Source organism: Centropristis striata, chromosome 11 (assembly GCF_030273125.1).
Source record: "Centropristis striata isolate RG_2023a ecotype Rhode Island chromosome 11, C.striata_1.0, whole genome shotgun sequence".
Lineage (NCBI taxonomy): Eukaryota > Metazoa > Chordata > Actinopteri > Perciformes > Serranidae > Centropristis > Centropristis striata.
Window position 1 is genome coordinate 36,717,815 of NC_081527.1, and position 20,256 is coordinate 36,738,070.

The window sequence follows — 20,256 nt, forward strand, 5'->3', positions numbered from 1 at the left end:
ATTTTAAATGCGTTCTGAGCAGGAAGAGAGCACAAACTGTATTATAGCGAGGTGCTACATCTCACTTCATTTGTTGTTTTTTTTCTTGTCACCCAATTACCTTTTCTCTTCAGCAAATGGAAGAGACGAGAAGCTTTTCTGTCTTTGCAGTTGTACAGTTTTGATCACTGGTGTTATGATGAGAAATTACAGAAGCTCCCGCAGTGGCTGGTGATTAAGAAGAGAGGAAGGAAGTGATTAATACAGATATATAGATCCAAATAGATTTCTATTAATTAATATTTAAAGCGGTGGCCTGAATAAATCATAAGATGCATATGTTGAACTGTTGATCAGTAATGGTAAAAGATCAAAAGAAAAACATAGAGCCCCTATTGACTATATTTTGTTGTCTCCGTTAGCTTTTCTTTGTTCTGCTGTCAATTATTTACCAAAAACAACAAAAAATACAATATGACAACTGCTTCCTTTTAAGGTAGACTGTGGAGCTTAGCCTTATTCAGCTGGGAGGTGGACCTGTCGACAGGCATTACTTTTTTCTTAAATTTATCTTTTATTAACATTTTTATTATTATACAACATAAGATAGACACAATACAACCACAAACAACCACAGTATAATAGATCAGACATAACAAACCACAACAAACACCACAAGACACGCATACAAACACATACACTCATATACAAAATCAAATTACAAACACTAATTGTTCTTTTCAAAATAATGTGAATTTCATAATCTTTTTCAAGTTAATTTACATGGAAACAAGTTGACAACGTGACAGTGGGCTCTTACAGGGCTGCAGAGCAAGGCTCGTTCAAGGCTTGTTCCCAATTTATTCCAAAATTATCATCATTCATCAAATCGGTCATTCGCTCCATTCCAAGGAGATCAAAAAATTAAAGTAACCATGATTCTTTTGAAAAACAATTTCTCTTACGTGTCTTCCAATTCATCAAAATCATTCTTTTGGCAACCAAAAAAAAAAAAAATGTCGACAGGCATTACTAATAAATATTTAGAAATAGCAAATTCATGGTGTTGTGGTCTTCTGCATCAAGGTTGCACATGATTTGTGTTCAGAGATGGTCTTCTGCAGACCTTGGTTATAACGAGTGGTTATTTTCTCAATCACTCAAGTGGTTATTTTTTCAATCCAAAGAAATTATTAAAAACAGTTTTTAAAACAAAAAAAAATAAGCTATATCGTGTCACCCAAGGCTATTGTCTTTACGAAAATCTTTCGTGAAAAATAATGAATCATTTTTCTTCATTTTTCTTCATCTAACGCAGGGGTGTCAAACTCTGGCCCGCGGGCCAAATTTGGCCCGCAGTGTAATTTTATTTGGCCCGCAAGGCAATACCAAATTATTATATTATTATTGTACTATAAAAGCTGACCCGCCGGTATTATACGGCGCATTTACCGATAATACTAGATTTATTATTGTTATTTTATTTTTAAATGTATTAACCTGTTGAAAAACTATATTTTGATATTTAAATCAGAAGGATGCAAATAGAAAAGGAAAGGAAAACGATTTTTATTTAATTTTTCTTTAATAAATTAATGACATTGATGTGTTTTTTATTTGAAATTTGATTTTGCATGTCTGCACTATTTAGTTATATATTGAATGTTTATAAGCGTTGCTGGTTCCATATTTAATGTTAAAGCAAAACATGTTTGGTATATATTAAAAGGTTTATTTGTTCAATGTTGGCCCGCGATTTTATTCAAGTTTTAAATTTTGGCCCATTGTGTATTTGAGTTTGACACCCCTGATCTAACAAAACAACATGTGAAGAAAAAAATGAACATAAATATATTCTCTTTGCATATCCAAGCCCATTCCTCTGAATACAAACTATGCATCAACATGGTCCTGATGCACCAGGCTTCTTATAAATTAAAGGATAGCAGTAGCACTTGCTCAGCGGCGTCACACTGAACTCACCGCGACCCCTTTCTGTCTCTCTCATCACGTCCTTTGAAACTCTGATGTGCTGCTCCAAACCTCAGGAGGGTAATGGGTGATGGCTCCACAGTGACAGATGAGAGGTGGAGAGAGAAAGAGGCAGATACCTCGACAAAAGAGGGACATAATTACATGCTCTTTGTAGAAGAGCAGAGGGAGAACTTGTGACCTCTCATTTGTCACCCTATGCAGCACATATTTTGTAGTTAACGGCAGAGTTATACATGTTTAAGCAATTTGAATAAACCCGAGGGACAAATGTGTTATATACACTACTGGTCAAAAGTTTTAGAACACACCAACTTTTCCAGAATTTAATTGAAAATGATGCAGTTTAATGTCTCAGTGTACTCTGAAATTAATGCACATTTGCAACATTTAAAATTCTTTATTGAGCATGATAGTGTTTTGAAAGTAAAAAAAAGATTCAAAATCACATTTTATGTTGGACTAAATGACTAAAAAAGATACAAAATGATCAAAAAAAAGACACAAAATGACAAAAAAAGACACCAAAAGACACAAAATGACTTAAAAAAGACACAAAATGACCAAAAAAAGACACCAAAAGACACAAAATGACTAAAAAAAGACACAAAATGACCAAAAAAAGACACAAAATGACTTACCAAGACATGAAAAGAATTAAAAAAATGGACAAAATAGCCCAAGACTCCATAGAGTTAAGTTGTTAACCCATTTCTTGTTCCCTGAAAAAGGCCTACTTGTATAATTCTGAAATGTACATTATTTTCCAGTTTTGGTTAAGCTTACCTTTTTTTATTTACCTCTGGCAGTTCACCACTTACCTTTGTACCCTTTCAAGCTGTTCATTTGCTTGAATTTCAATAAAAAACTGGAAAAATTGGGGTGTTCTAAAACTTTTGACCGGTAGTGTATATATATGTATACAACACAGTAGTCAATCAGATGCCCGGGTATGTTGAAAGGAAGAAAATCTTTGTGAGGAGGATAAAAGACGCATTCGGCTTGTTTCATCTGGTGAAAATCAATGTACACAAACAACAGTAGAACTTCTCTGGTCACGGTGCTTTGTAATGTAGAACATAATGACTGCTGAGCTTTCTGTAGCAGTGTTCTGCAAGTCCCTGAGCATTTTTATTGTAAATTCCACATTTTGCCCTTAAATTATCATTCCTCTGATGCGCCAGAGTTTAATTGAATCAAGCATCATTGAACCCCATTTAAAATCAAGTTGAATGATTTGTTCATATGCTAATTAAAAAGACTTATCTCAAATGCAGCCTCCGCTCCACTTCCCGTTCCTCTGCATCCCTCGCTCTTCCTGCATGCTCTTCACTTTAAAAGCACTCATTAACAAAAATCTCAGACAAGTTGGGGAGAGAGGACAAAAGAGAAAAAAAAGCTAAGCTTAAGCCTCTAAATGAGGGCTGATTAATTATGAGGCTGGCCGCACAGGACAAGAAATGCTGCTCCAATTTATATTGCATCATACCTTCAGCCGGGATATGTGGCCATCAGACAGGAGAGAAATGCCTAGAAAATGTTCATTTCAACTGAAAATTCAAGGTCACTTTAGAAAGAGGGATTTTTCTTTTTCGGACGCTTTCACAACCCAAAGTTTAGTCAATTTAAATTGTACTGGACTAAATCAACCGGGTCCGAGGCCACTTGCAAGAGGGGTTCATGTCTGTTTTCTTTCCAAACAAACCCTAGTGCGATTTGATTGCACTGTGAATGTCATCTGGCCCAAGTACAGGAAATGAACCAAAATACAGCAGATTGTTGGCTGCACGCACGTTTTATGAGATGCAACACGACAGCAAGACTGACTTGCTGTCCGATATCTGCTTGACATCTCAAAAAAACACATACAGGAGATGCTGAATAAAGTCCACAAAAACAATCAAGACATCAGATCAACTGGAGAAGAAAGGATTCATGTGCACAATCAGTACAGACTCAAGGTTCAAAAAAACTTTGACAGCATTATTTCACAGTCAGTGCGTTAACATGCACAGTTTAATCGAGCTATGCTTAAAAATCGATATTGGCGTCTAATAGGACTTCTGTCCTTGTCCCAGTTTACATGCAACTGAGAAAATCGAATAGCTGACGGGAACATGTCCTCCTCCTCAACACTGGGTGGAGATATGTGTCGTTTCAACAGTTCAACACTTTGTGCCATCGCTACCTGGTCGCTACTGACCGGCTAATGTGCTATCGCATGGGTGGCCAACCCGAGGCTACAGAGCCTCATGTGACTCTTTAGGTCGCCTGCAGTGGCTCCCATGGCTAAGACAAAAAAAATTATATTGATATTTTTACATTAAAATGTTCATTTATCAATGGTGTAGACCAAAAGCTATTTGTATTCCTCAATTGTAAAATTGTATAGCCTTTTTACAGCATATTTTAAAAAAGTTTTGACATTTAAGTCAACTAAAATGTGCTTCATAGTTTATGTAAGTCTCCGGCCCGGCGCCTTAACCTTTAAGTTTTGCCAACTTTGAGTTTAGTTTTCAGTTCCCCGATATAGACTAGTTTTTAAAATCATATTAATAAATGCCAATCAATATGACTATCAATAATGTTGGTAGGCTAATTTAGACTTATTAGGCTGTTTCATTTTCATTTTAGGCTCAATATAAGGTTTGTGGCTCCATTCCGCGATTTTGGCCAACAGTGGCTCTTTAGTTAGTAAAGGTTGCCCCCCCCCGTGCTATCGGTTAATGTGCGGCCGGCTAATGCGACCGTTTTTTTTTAATGTTTTTGTTCCGGGGTCATACGTCAGCGCGGAGGATGGAGCATGCGTTGTCTTGTCATACATGCCTTCCAATCGCATTATCTGGGTGTCCTAATCGGAGTAACACATTTACATGCACTTCAGTTGTCCAGTTATAGTCAGATTAAGGCAATAATTTGTTATATTTTTTTTTCAAGTGTATTCACCTCCGTGTATCTTTGTTAAGTCCATGTTCACATTTTCCACCGCCAACTTTCCAGCCAAAAAGAAATAATACTGCAAGTATATTTCAAGCCCTCCACCGTCATACACGCCCCTACGCTAATCTTTTTTTATTTTGTCCGCTTACATTTCTGCACTGTGAAAGCAAATCAGACTAAATACAAAACAAACCAGAAGTTTAAATTTCACTCTAATTCGGACTAACCAAACAGACTTGGGTTGTGAGAGCGAACTTAAAACTGTTCCCTGGACCAATATATCAAATATGTAGCAAATGTACACAAGGCAGGGAGGTGGAATATAGAGACATTTACTAAGACAGTAGTGAGGATCAGGCTGTTGCAACTAACAGGAAAATCAAAAAACCAAGAGAGGTGCACTTCAGTCGACTAGTCCTTATCGTGTCACTTGTGACTGGCAGCCTTTATTCCTTTTTTATTTCAGTTCAACTTTAGTAATAATGGAACATTTTCATGTCACCAGGTCATGCCTGGTGAGGACCAACAGGGTCAAGATGTTCTTGTATTAGTGGATCTTCAGAACATTACAGCAACACATCAATACCTCCTGCTGTAGCAGAATAACCTGGTTGTCTATTTTGAAGTCCTTATGACATCTCCCTCATATTTTTCCTTAATCGTGTGACATTTTCCATTCAGGTCAAAGGAAATTGGTAAGGAAGACATTTTCTTTTCTTTTTGTCAGGCTCGGGCAAAAAGGAGGACTCAGATGCAGATAGGCATCAGTAATGACTAAATATAAATAACTTTATTTATCTGAATAGATTTCTCTTAGACAGAATGATAAATAAACAGGCTATGAACATCTAGAAGGTCCGAAGACACACACTGTAAAAAAAAGACTTTTGTTTTTACGGTAAAAAACTGGCAGCTGTGGTTGCCAGAACTTTACCGTAATAAATACGGTGCAACTTTTTGTAACATTACGGTATAATGATATTAGCACTGTTGATTTCACGTTTAAGGTTGCCATTTTAGTCCATATTTTACCGTATAAATAAAACGTTTTTCCATCAAAAGAAACTTTGTTCTGCCATGTAACTGACAAGAAAATACTTTATAAATGCTGCATAAATTAAAGATTTTACCATTAAATATTACAGTTTATTTCTGTTGGAGATATGGTGTTTAGTACATTTAACAGAGAGAAAAAATATTTTTACAAAAAATGAATGCAAAAATGATGGTATGTACATCATATTTTTTGCTACAAACACTGTGCCAGTGTATTTTACAGTGGAGTAATGTATTTAAAAAATAAATAAAAATTTAAAAAATAATGTTTTGGCTGATATATACATTTACAGTGTTTCATTGTTACTGAAACTGAATTAACTCATTTATCATTTTACGGTCTTTTACTGTCATGGTTTAGCAGTTTTTCACCGTAAAAAATCTACAGACATTTTTTGCAGTGCACAAAGAACACAAAAACAAACACAGAACCTAAAGCGCTCCCGAAGGAGGACAAATATCTACTCTGATCTGATCAGGAATACTAGATGAAAATGTATAAAACAAAACAAAATCACTCCGAAGAGGAAAAGCACACAGGCTATGAAATATTCTACTCTTATCTATGTTACAAAATTTACAAAAAGAAAACGCTCCAAAAGGAGGAAAACAACACTACAAAAATGACTCTGACTTAAAGATTTTAAGAAAAATAAAGAAGCTACCCAGAAAACTATGAACAAGAAATCACTCTGTTTCAGAGGAAAACCAATTCAGAAAACGGGAAGTTACTTTTCAAAATAAAACCGGAAGTTACTTTACAAAATAAAATTCCACTGCAGCCCAGGTCAGTAACAGGCAAGAGAAAAGTGCAGATATTGTGTTTTTTTAGTCATATTGTGTCTTTTTTGGTCATTTTGTGTCTTTTTTTGGTCATTTTGTGTCTTTTTTTGATCATTTTGTTTCCTTTTTTGTCATTTTGTCTCTTTTTTGGGTGATCTGAACTGTGCATGTGAAATTCTGTTCAGTGAGCGGGGGTCGCGGACAACATGCATGTTAAATTGGGGGTCGCGACTCAAAAAGGTTGAGAACTACTGCTCTAGTGGCCATAGTTAGTATGAAGCGAGAAAGGAGGAAGTGAGGCAACTGAGTATAAAGATTGCCAAAGTCCACATGGGGAGGTAGCTGCAGTGGTTGAATGGGTCAGAAAATACAGGACTTTGACCAAAGAGACAGCTGTTTTGTCCCGTTAGCCAAAAGTCTAGATTGTTAATTTAAAGTTAAGTGTTGAACAACTTATTTTAACCCAAACGTTATTTAAAACAGTCATATTTCATAAGAAATCTTATGAACCATGCATACGTTCTCATTAGTTATTATATGGACTTCTGTATGAGCAGTGGTGGAACAAGTATTCAGATCTAAGATCAGATTCAGATGACTGGCACACAATGACATAAGCAGCACTGACAACCTGGTAGGTAATGAATGGAAATGTGCCGATTATATACTGCAGGCTGGAAGTGGAAACAGCTGGTCAGGTGACTGAGACAGGTGGGGAAGTGTGGGCTCATCTGGTGGATGGATGAAGAATGGAGATGCAGGGAAAGAGAGAATGTGGCTGAAAGGGCGGACAGAGAGACAGAGAGACAGATGGGAAAAGCAGGACTGAGGCATATAATCTATACTAGCTCTGTATCTATGGGATCTTTGGTTGCATTCTTCATCTTCTCAGTAATGTCTGTCTGTGAGACCTGGATAATGTGATGCAGGTTCACACGTAGCTTTTCTAAAACAGTTTAAATAGATGGCATTCTGGGCTTTACATTTACATTTAGTCATTTAGCAGACGCTTTTATCCAAAGCGACTTACAGGAAGAGTAAAAAGCAAACAATCAAGGTATAGTGCAATAAGAGCTATTAGTGCATCAATAAGTGCTAGTGACAATTCTTTGAGGAGTAGACTTATCATGTGGTCTAGGAGAGAAGATGCTCTCTGAAGAGCTGAAGGTCTTCAGGAGGTTTTAAAGGTAGAGAGGGACGCCCCTGCTCTGGTAGGAACTGGTAGTGTGTTCCACCAGCGGGGAACAAGAAATGCAAAGAGTCTGGATTGCCTTGGACCAACGGGGGCCAGAGCCAGGCGCCGTTCATTGGAAGAGCGCAGCGGTCGTGAGGTAGCATATGTCTGAATCAGGTTCAGGTAGGTAGGAGCAGTACCGGAGACTACTTTGTAGGCAGCATTAGAGATTTAAATTAGATGCTGCAACAGGTAGCCAGTGGAGCTCAATGAGCAGCGGAGTGACATGTGACCTTTTTGGCTGGATGTAGACCAGACGCGCCGCGTTCTGGATCATCTGAAGCGGTTTTACTGTGCAGGCTGGCAGGCCTGTCAGGAGGGCATTACAGTAGTCAAGTTTTGAGATGACAACAGCTTGTGTCAGGAGTTGAGTGGCATGTTGAGTTAGGTAAGGTCTGATTTTTCTGATGTTGTAAAGTGCAAAGCGGCATGACCGGGTAACCGAGGCGACATGACTGGAAAAGGTGAGTTGGTCATCAATCATCACCCCTAAGTTTCGCACCACCTTGGTGGGTGAAAGACACAGGGAGTCAATCTTGATGTTGATGTTGTGGTGTATTGTGGGTTTAGCAGGGAGGACCAGCAGTTCAGTTTTTGAAAGGTTCAGCTGGAGGTGATGTGCCTTCATCCAAGTGGCTCCATGTCAGAGAGGCAGTCAGAGACCCGAGCAGAGACCGATGGGTCATCAGGAGGAAATGACAGATAGAGCTGAGTGTCATCTGCATAGCAGTGGTAGGAAAAGCCATGTGAGCGGATAACCTCACCCAGAGAGGTGGTGTAGATAGCGAATAGCAGGGGTCCCAGCACTTTCCCAGGGCTTTATGTTACCTGCCAATGTATTTTAGGGGGATGGAGGCTGGGATATACATCTTGAGCCTATTGGATGTGGTTAGACTTATATAGGCGACAAGAGGTTCGGAAAAGGTTGTGACATTTGCAATAAAAACTAAGACCACGATCTTTACCTTAACTTGGGTAGGAACATTTTGCAACTTGGCAGATATATACTATTGTGAGAATGACCACAATTACGGCTGGATAGTACAGCAAAGAATGATCCAAGGCAGGTTTGCGGTGGGTCACAGAGACAATTCTTTATTCAACCATGACAGCATAGAGTCCTCAGTACAAAAAGCCACCCCGGTTGTTAAAATGGCGCCTATTTATAGGGTGTCCCAGCTAATGACTGAGGGAGATTCCATCTACCGGGATCCACTGCCTAACAACATGCTGAACCCACCATTTTATTTCTGCATTCACCCAAACCTCATCAATACTCTATATACACCCCATTTACATCCGCTAACAAAGAAAATTCCAACCTGGTCTCACAGGAATCCGTGAAATAGCCACGGATTTGCTTAACTCAAAATCCGTGGAATAGCCACGGAATCACTCAAATTTCCGTGAAACTGACACGGATTTTGCTACAATGCAAGTTAATGCCAGTCATTTCCCGTGGCTATTCCATGGATATTTGTTCCTATTGGTTTGTTCCAAGTCACGTGACTTTCAAGGTCCCGGCGGTCAGAACAAAAAACATGGCGGACAGTTCTCTCATTTTTAGTGAAAAAAATCAATATTTTGACTTAGTTTCTGCATAAAAATTGATTTTGATCACATTTCTAGCGAGAAATATATGTTTTATTTTCTAAATATTCACTCAGTGAATGTACATAATCACTTTGTATGTTGGAATAGCCACGGGATATGACTGTCATTAACTTGCATTGTAGCGAAATCCGTGTCAGTTTCACGGAAATTTGAGTGATTCCGTGGCTATTCCACGGATTTTGAGTTAAGCGAATCCGTGACTATTTCACGGATTTCTGTGAGACCAGGTTGCACACTCAGTCTAAAGTGCGTGGTGCCAGGTGTGCAAGCCAGGTGACGATGTGCTCTTCGTCACAACTGTATACAATATTTCTGCATTACGTTGATAAATCGTTTCTCCCAAACACATTCTGCTCTTGCAAAAAAACAGAATAAAAATGTAATTACTTGTGGACAGAGTTGGACAAAAAAAGGTCCAAGTGTGTGTTTGTGCATTATGGATTTGATTGACTGTCTTCCCAGGTGACTGTCCAAGCCACCTGTATCACTCTGACCGCCATGAGCGGGGACCGCTGTTACGTCACAGTCTACCCTCTGAAATCTCTCCGCCACCGCACGCCGAGAGTCGCCATGATCGTCAGCATCTGCATTTGGATCGGTACGTCCTGTTAGTTTCATGGAAATTTTCCTTTGAGCACATCTAGTCTTTCAATTAATTCAACACAAAGCTAATTAATAATTAGGACCAATTGTATATAAAGTAGGGAAACTGCACTCAAAAAAATAATTAAGCCAAAAATGTGGACTTTATGTAATTTAATTACATGTAAATTTTCCATGTCATTTTGTTACATACGTTGAATGTAAAAGGTCAAATTAAATGCAATGTTTTTCTTTCATTTGAAAGTAATATAGATAAATTAAATAACGTTAATGCAAATTTCTACATAAACCGAATGTGTAAATTTACTTAAAGTTTATGTATACTTTTACATAAACCTTATGAGTTTAAGCACCAAATTGGGGCAACAGATTACTGTTTAGGGAACACATATTCAACATTAATTAGTTGCTTATTAGCATGCAAATAAGTAACATATTGGCTCTCAATTAGTCATTATTAAGTAGTTATTAATGCCTTATTCTACATGGCCTTATTATACAACCAGTAAGACATTAACTAAGAGTTTTCCCTCAATAACCTCAGAATTATTGCTTATTAGTAGTAAGTAAGGAAGTTGTTGTATATGAGTTATGATCTTAATAAGCTTTACTTTGTATGGACTTTATGCCTCTTTAACTTTATATGTAATATTGAATGAACTCATAAGGTTTATGTACAAGTATACATAAACTTTAAGTAAATTTACACATTAAGTTTATGTAGAAATTTGCATTAAAGTTATTTAATTTATCTATATTACTTTTAAATGAAAGAAAAACATTGCATTTAATTTGACCTTTTACATTCAACGTATGTGACAAAATTACATGGAAAATTTACATGTAATTAAATTACATAAAGTCCACGTTTTTGGCTTAATTCTTTTTTTGAGTGTGTGTGCATAATCTGATTTTCTTCTCTTCCCAGGCTCCTTCATCCTCTCCACCCCGATTTTAATGTACCAGCGTCTGGAGGAGGGCTATTGGTACGGCCCGAGGCAGTACTGCATGGAGAGATTCCCCTCAAAGACTCATGAGAGGGCTTTCATCCTCTACCAGTTTATTGCTGCCTACCTGCTGCCTGTTCTCACTATCTCCTTCTGCTACACTCTGATGGTGAAGAGAGTGGGCCAGCCCACTGTGGAGCCTGTAGACAACAACTATCAGGTATGGACAGAGTTTGTTTTGTGCATATTTACTGTAATTAATTGACTGCAAGGCCTTGCTCCTAATTGTCAGCTAATTAAAAGTTAAAAAGCCTGTGGCACTACCTGTCCCTTTCTAATATTTATTATCTTTCTTTGATGTTGACTGCCTCTGAACGTGTCTTTAAAAGCACCTTCCTTTAATGAGACTTATAACCAAACTCTGCAGTTAACTTGGAGCTTTTCATGTCTTTTTGTTCGTTGTTTTAGTTTTACAGCCTGTGACTTCAATGTCTTGGTAAACCCTCACCCTTTATAGTGTTTAACAGCAGCAGACGTCTGTGTTTAGTGAAAAAGATCTATAAAAAACAACTGTGCACTACCTGCTCATCACACTCAGGTACATTTAGCAACTAGCTGGTGGACACAGAGGTGAATTTAGCAGCTCAAGAGCTAAATATGTCCTCCAAGAGTTGGTGGAGACCAAAAACAGCGCTTCAAGAAGATTAATCAAGTTGCCAGACTAACCCAAACTGGCAACTGTTTGCTTAAAGGTTTGTTAAATCAACTCAAAGGGTGATATTTCAGCTTAATTACACTCTCCACAACTGGCTAAAACAATTGAAGGCGTTATGAGTTTGTGTTTGTGTAACTGTATGGATTGAATTTGGGGTCGCGAGATGATTTCTGGGGGTCGCCAAAAAATTTTGATTCTGATCCATCTCAGCCCCAATAAATTTACTAAGTCATAAAACCAGATAGATGAAATAGATTTCATATCAACCAAAAAGGTTTATGTTTGAAAAAAGTTGTCAAAGACGAAAACTAAGGACATTTTCACTATAATTTTAGTTAGTTATGTAACCACACAATACAGTTTCAGTTCGTTATCGTTTTTTAAAAAACTCCCGTTTTTATTTTTATTTCAGTTAACGAAAATGTTTTTTCAATTCTAGTTTTCGTTATTTCGTTAGTTTTCGTTAACTGAAATAACCTTGGTCTGAACACACCTTCAGCAAACTCCTCTCATGTTTCCCTCCGCAGGTCAACCTGCTGTCTGAGAGAACGATAAGCATCAGGAGCAAAGTCTCCAAGATGGTGGTCGTCATCGTCCTCCTCTTCGCCATCTGCTGGGGTCCCATCCAGATCTTTGCCCTCTTTCAGTCTTTCTATCCCAACTACCAGCCCAACTACGCCACATACAAGATCAAGACGTGGGCCAACTGCATGTCCTACGCCAACTCTTCGGTCAACCCAATAGTTTACGGTTTCATGGGAGCCACTTTCCAAAAGTCCTTCAGGAAAACCTTCCCGTTTCTCTTCAAGCACAAGGTCAGAGACAGCAGCATGGCTTCCAGGACCGCCAACGCTGAGATCAAGTTCGTTGCTGCAGAGGAAGGCAACAATAACAATGCAGCAAATTGAAAAAAGATTTGTATTTGCAGGGAGACGATTAAAAATGATGAACGGTTTCCAGCCGTGGGTTCATTGTGTCAAAGTCTTCATAGAGCAGCTGGCTGCGTTGAAAGGACAGACTGTGCTTGGCAGACACATTGTAGTTATGATAATGAATACAACTAATTAATGAATTGATGTGGGGAAACAGAGACTCATAATACAGATGGACACTAACAGCGTTTGGCACAATATGTTACCTGTTTTGAATGCCAAGGCCAGGCAGCGTTGGCGCCCAGCACCGTGCATCGGGCTGGCAAACACCAAAGCCAAATAACAGACGACACATCTCATGACGAAAGAGGAACATTTGTGTGTGTGAGCTGTCAGCAGGAGCTCTAATCCCTGAAACATCATGGCTGACAAGGTCTGCAGCTCTGGCTATGCAGCTATCCAGCATTTGGACAGCTGATGATATTATGTATTCTGAGAGTAATGCATACTGGGAATGACTGAAAGCTGAAAGTGCATTTTGAATGGACAGTTAATACACCAGAACAGATGCCTGCAGACATGTTGTTTTTGTTCATGTTGTTGACATTTATTCCAATCACTGGAGAGAAAAAGAAAATCTTTCTGTGTTATTTTGGGAAACAGCTAACATTTGTTAAAGGAATAGTTGGACATTTTGAGAACTTTTTTTTGCTTTTTTGCAGAGTAACATGAGAAGATTGTGACCGCTCTCATGTCTGAGACAGCTCACACTGTAAAAAATGTCTGTATAAATTACAGTAAAACAATGTCAAATTGCATCAGAAATAGGGCGTAAAATCAAAGAAAAAGAATAACACAAAACTTTTACTGTCATAAACTGTAGGAAACACACAGTTTTGCTGTAAAAATATAACATTTTCCTGTAAAGTTATAACGGGATTATTCAGTCTAAATTACAGTTTTTGCTGATATTTACATTTAAATTTACAGTAGAAAACCCACTCACTGTATTTTTTACGGGGAAGTTCTGGCAACCACAGCTGCCGGTAATTTACCGGTAATTTACTGTAAATTTAACAGATTATTTTTTACTGTGCACCTGGCAATGTCCAAAGTTAAAAACTGTGTTAAAAACTAATATGCTGACCAGCACCTCTAAAGCTCATGAAGTAATATCAGATTTGTTTAAGTTAATCAAGAAAGAGTCGCAGCACATAACTCTCCATAAAACTGCAACCTTTATCAATTATGTAAAGGCATTAAATAATAAAAAGGAAATAAAAATGGCCTTTTTATAGTAGACAAACAATATACAAAGGTATATAAGGTGTATTTTCTAACTTTACACAGGGACAGGTTAGCTTATTCCCCGGCTTTGTAGCCTTTATGTTAAGGTAAGATATAAAAATGATATTGAAGTTACTGTAATCATGAGTTTCCAACTTGTAAATTGAGTTAATTGCAAGTTGTACCAAACAAACATTGATGCCACAATGTCATTTTAGCCACATTATAACATGTAGTATGGAAATTTGGTTTCCCTCCTCCAGTGAGAATGATCCCAAAATCCATTTTTTGGATGCTCATTTTGATGGATTTTCCACTCCTAGCTTGACAACACAACTTCAGTATTCTTCCTCAGCTTTGCATGAACTCTTTTGGCAAATAATTGAATATAACAGACATTAATTTCTATGTAAAAGTCCCACACTCCAGCTTTAATTAATGTGTGTTCTCAGATTTTTAATTCTGAAATGACCAACTCTGTAACCATTTTAGCTGCCAACCCTGTTTAGTTGACAACTCTTCAGTTGTCTTTAACATGACAGTCTTCTCTTTCCTTCTCATGTGGCGTTGACAACTTTAGTTGACAAATCTTTCGTTGACAACCCTTTTTTCTTGTTTTCAACATGCCAGTCCGTCTCATGTGGCGTGCATGCAGCATAAACACACCGACATGAGAGATTCTCCAAATTGTCACGCTCTTTCTTAAAAAAAACTAGGGTAACACTTTACAATAACCATCATTTATAGATGGTAAATACACCATTTATAAATGGTAAACAGGTAGTTTATTAATGTTTAATCATCATTTATAAACCATATATAGGCCATTTAGAATGGTGAATAGAAAATGTAATGATGTTGAACTATAATTTATAAATGCCAAATAGATTTCTTTACCATAAACAATAATCATTACTTTATTAATAGCTTTACACTCATTATAACATTTTTAACACCATATTAAGTATGTAAATGATTTCGGTAACACTTTACAATAACCATCTAAGTGATGTTTATAGATGGTTTATAAACCAATTATTATTAACCATTTACAAAATTCTATACATATTTAATCTTTAAATGTTTTCAAGCAATTTCTTAAAGGTATAAGAATAATTTTGAAATCATTTACATACTTAATATGGTGTTTAAAAAGTTATAATGAGTGTAAATCTATTAATAAACGAATAATTATGTTTTTTTATGCTAAAGTAATCTATTTGGCATTTATAAATTATAGTTCAACATTATTACATTTTCTATTCACCATTCTAAATGGCCTATATACGGTTTATAAATGATTATTAAACATTAATAAACCATCTGTTTACCATTTATAAATGGTCTTTTTACCATCTATAAATGATGGTTATTGTAAAGTGTTACCATGATTTCAAAATGATTTGTATACCTTTAAGAAATTGCTTGAAAACATTTAAAGATTAAATATGAATAGAATTTTGTAAATGGTTAATAATAATTGGTTTATAAACCATCTATAAACATTACTTAGATGGTTATTGTAAAGTGTTACCAAAACTAGCTGTCTTTGGATGACATTCATTGGTTGTTGGGTGGATCAGACACCCAAATAACCAACACACACACACAAAAAAAAGTTGTACAACCATTTTAGTTTTCATCCCCAATATTGTGAGGCCATTCTGCAAATCCCTCCCTGTTGTCTGTCTCAGACTGTGTTGAAAGCCTGCATCTGAAAATAGAGCAGGATGTTTGTTTCTTCTCTATGTCTTCAGGACAACACGGGGTTAAAGTTTGTTTTTGGTGAGAATCCAATGACACAAAGCCAGCATCCGACTGAATGAAAGTTTTTCTGCTGCCAAATGTGATGAGTGGAAGCTGGCTGAAGCCGAGGTTAGGACCGGTGAAGCATGCACACTGTTTACTTTTCTTTTGTGTCCCACTCACAAACATTCACACCTTCCCAGTGAGTTCATGTGCACAGTGACGGGACACACATGCACACACACTGCAAAAAAAGAAAAGTTGGGTGAACTAAAAATTTCAAGGCAACAAACTTCGATAAAATTTTAAGTTGGACAATTAAACTAAATATTTAAAGTTTTGGGTAACACTTTACAATAACCATCATTTATAGATGGTAATTAGATAGTTTAATGTTTAATCATCATTTATAAACCGTATATAGGCCATTTAGAATGGTGAATAGAAAATGTAATAATGTTGAACTATAATTTATAAATGCCAAATAGATTACTTTACCATAAACAAACATAATTATTACTTTATTAATACCTTTACACACATTATAACATTTTTAACACCATATTTAGTATGTAAATGATTTCAAAATGATTCTTATACCTTTAAGAAATTGCTTGAAACCATTTTAAGATTAAATATGTATAGAATTTTGTAAATGGTTAATAATAATTGGTTTATAAACCATCTATAAACATCACTTAGATGGTTATTGTAAAGTGTTACCAAGTTTTGTTATTGAGTTTGCTCAACTCTGAATTCAGATTTGTCAACTCAACTGTAAATTGTACTAACTTATAATTTTACATTGTAATAACTTTTAATCCTTACTTCTTCTAACTTCTGCAATTTGCTGAATTGGCACGATTGTAACGCCGCTATGAAATGTCAGCTAATGTTGTGACCACAATTTTGAGTTAGCATTGATACGCTAATGGCTACTCTTGTAGCTGTAACAAGCAGAGCCGCTAGCATCAGTTAGCCGCTAGCATCAGTTAGCCGCTAGCTTTCGCTAATGACCGAATTTCACAACAAAGAAATAAGAGTTATCAGAACTATTGTCCCTTGTTGTGAACCCCAACTTAAAGATATAAGTAACAACAACTCACCAACTTGTTTTTGAGCAGACAACTGGCTTCCTTTGTTGTGCTAACTTACATTATTGCCCTAAATGTCAATAATTTATATTTCCAAGTTTTACCAACTTAAATCACTGTTTTAGGCCAAAAAATACAAGCTGGCTTTTTTGCAGTGCAGGCATGCACATGCACTTTCACCCAGTACATCCAGGTGTTGTTTATTGAAATCAGTTGTCACATCTTTGAGGAACACCCTAATATGGTCTTGTCAGGTGGATAAATGGTGGAGGCGACCCACATGGTCTGCTCCTTGTATTTTGAAAGACAACTTGTTTAGGAATCATCTGTCTGGAGATGGAAATAAAGCCTTTCATTGTTTATATAAGACCTGCCAGCTCACTGCTTCCTGGATGCAGTCCTTTCCTCTCCATCCCACACACTGACATTCAAAACCCAGATATCATGGAAAATCTGCTAATGCAATTCTCATTTGAATTTTAGATCTTTGCTGTCATCAGGGCTTTATTTGAATTACATCAGAGTGTCTTGAAAGGAAAACCAGAGTGCTTTTGGTTGCCTTAATTAGCTATAAATAGGTGACACAAAGTGCTCTCAATAATCCAAATAACATTTGGGCACATTTTGCGAACGGAAGTGGACTAAACTTTATCTATTGCTTCATTTATGTCTTATGATGTTACCTAACAAGTTCAGTCGTAGATACTAATTATATATGTAACCTTGGACACAGTTTTAGCACCTTGAAGCCACACAAATTAACAAGTTTTTACTTTCGCTGACTTTAAATCCATTTAATTAATGCTATATTTTGGCAGGGAGTGATAAGCCCTGCATATAATTATAGCAGGCAAAAAGAAATGTCACTCAGTTTCATCAGCAAATTCAGCGTGAAATAAATGACACGACATGAAGTGCGTCACATCTAATCGCCGTTTATTTTTATCTAATTGCTTCTCTAAAAGATGTCAACATGCTTAATTTAATGCAAATGAGTGATTGTTGCTTTTTAATGTGTGATAATTGTGCTGCACTCCTTCCACAGAGAGTTATGTACATCCATTAGGACTGAGTCATTGATTATATGTATGTTTCCTGCTTTACATGAAGTATTCTCTTGTATCTACGCCTCTTCTGACATTGTGATTCTACTACATGTCTGAAATATCTTCACTAAAGCTTCAACCTTTAACAGTAAAACAAAGTGACCATTAAGTGTTTGGGGAGGCCAAATGACTTCACCAGCAACAATGACTGGATCATTTCTCAGGGTTATGTGAAATCATGTCTGCAGAAAGTTTACTTTAATTGTTGAACAAAGGGATTAATGGAACCATTTAAAACTCATTTGTTGGTGGCAATCATGCGTTATCCTTCAAATAATGATGTTGCTATTGTTGAACCCTACATAGCTTCATGTTAGCTCAATTAATGTTTGACATTTGTACTGGGAATCCTCTGGAGACTATGTTTTTCTTTCTTGCTGGCCATTAAACAACAACAACAAAAGATTTGTTTGCTTAGTGGTTGATTTTCTGAGTCTGTCTTCTTAGCAAGTCAGTTGTCTGCAGTAGAATTGTGGTGCCAGTCCAGGAGAGATTTATGTACGGGCACAATTTGGTAAACATTCATGTTTATTTGTGCAACATGCACCAGTGTAAACAATACCGGAATTTCCTTCCGTCATCAGCCGCGTTGGAAATAATAGATATGGCTGCTTTGTACCTGACTGGAAGTCCGAGATAAGTTGTTGTGTCTGGATCAACCTGGTCTCACAGGAATCCGTGAAATAGCCACAGATTCGCTTAACTCAAAATCCGTGGAATAGCCACGGAATCACTCAAATTTCCGTGAAACTGACACGGATTTCGCTACAATGCAAGTTAATGACAGTCATATCCCGTGGCTATTCCAACATACAAAGTGATTATGTACATTCACTGAGTGAATATTTAGAGAATAAAACATATATTTCTCGCTAGAAATGTGATCAAAATCCATTTTCATGCAGAAACTTAGTCAAAATATTGATTTTTTCACAAAAAATGAGAGAACTGTCCGCCATGTTTTTTGTTCTGACCGCCGGGACCTTGAAAGTCACGTGACTTGGAACAAACCAATAGGAACAAATATCCATGGAATAGCCACGGGATATGACTGTCATTAACTTGCATTGTAGCGAAATCCGTGTCAGTTTCACGGAAATTTGAGTGATTCCGTGGCTATTCCATGGATTTTGAGTTAAGCGAATCTGTGGCTATTTCACGGATTCCTGTGAGACCAGGTTCGTCTGGATCCATAACATCACCTGGAGGTGCACACAGTTCGGTGACTTTCACCGCCTTCTCCAGGAGATGACAAACTAAACAGATATTGCTGTGATTTATTTGCAATAAATGGATCAAAAGTCGGCCAAAATAACGACATCATGTTGCGATTTGTAAAAGTCTGTTGCCCATTCATTGTCAGGTCTGTTTGCGAAACAAGATAACAACTTTTTAAATGCTATGCAGGTCAATATGCTTTTGCGATGCACAAGAGAACCTCGAAATCTTTGCACTTTATTTGTACAACCCTAATTCGAAAGAAGTTGGGACGCTGTGGAAAGTATAAGTTATTAAAAGAATGCATCAACTTCTGACCTCAGAGTTTATATTTACGATACAAAAGATTTTAGTTTGAGCATTTAACTCTTTAAACCCACCTGCCTGGTTAGACCAAAACAGCTCTTTAACAGAAGAACAGAAAAAGCATGCATGAGGTTTTCATTTGAAAGATAACATCTTCTCGTTTCTGCAGTTGTGCTTGTTTAGCATGTGGCTAAAACCCAACCAAAACAACAAACATTTAACCCTTACCTGGCAGGCAGGTAGGTTTTAGGAGGTTGAATATATTGTCTTTGTACAGTTTTCAATTGAATATATGTCACAAAGGATTAGAAAATTATTGCATGCTGCTTCATTTACGTTTTGCTTTATGTCCCACGAAAAATGTGGCTTCCCATTTGTGGTGAAGACTTCATTAGTCTTGTTTCAACACAAAAGGAACTACTGCATCACAACATGATTTAGTCGACTAAAACAAAGGATGACACTAAAAAAACCCAACCTGTGACAGATGACAAGGAACTGCTCATCATAAATCAGTTTGGTAGCATTCGACCACCAACTACTACGTCTGCAGAATAAAAAGAATAGCTTCCTCTTCAAATGTCAGGGATTGCCACAAATGTCATGGTGGGAGACACGACATGAGTGCATTTCATTTATTATTTTTCTAATTTTGTGCTCTTCTGCGTCATCTGCATCTGCGTAAAATAAAATATATAATATATTCTACCTAATGGAAATCTTAACAAAAGAAGAGTCCCCATTACTGTTTTTCAGAAGCAGAA

The 20,256-nt window shown here is 37.0% G+C and overlaps 1 protein-coding gene across 1 annotated transcript in view; it reads left to right on the plus strand.

Annotated features, from left to right (window-relative positions):
* The window catches only part of kiss1ra (KISS1 receptor a), a 30,826-nt gene extending 17,173 nt beyond the window's left edge, over positions 1–13,653 (plus strand). The window contains exons 3-5 of the mRNA XM_059343967.1: positions 10,061–10,196; positions 11,130–11,368; positions 12,391–13,653. Coding sequence (XP_059199950.1) covers positions 10,061–10,196; positions 11,130–11,368; positions 12,391–12,771 — 756 coding nt within the window. The 3' untranslated portion in view covers positions 12,772–13,653. The remainder of the gene's footprint in view (positions 1–10,060; positions 10,197–11,129; positions 11,369–12,390) is intronic.
* The last annotated feature ends 6,603 nt before the right edge of the window (positions 13,654–20,256 follow it).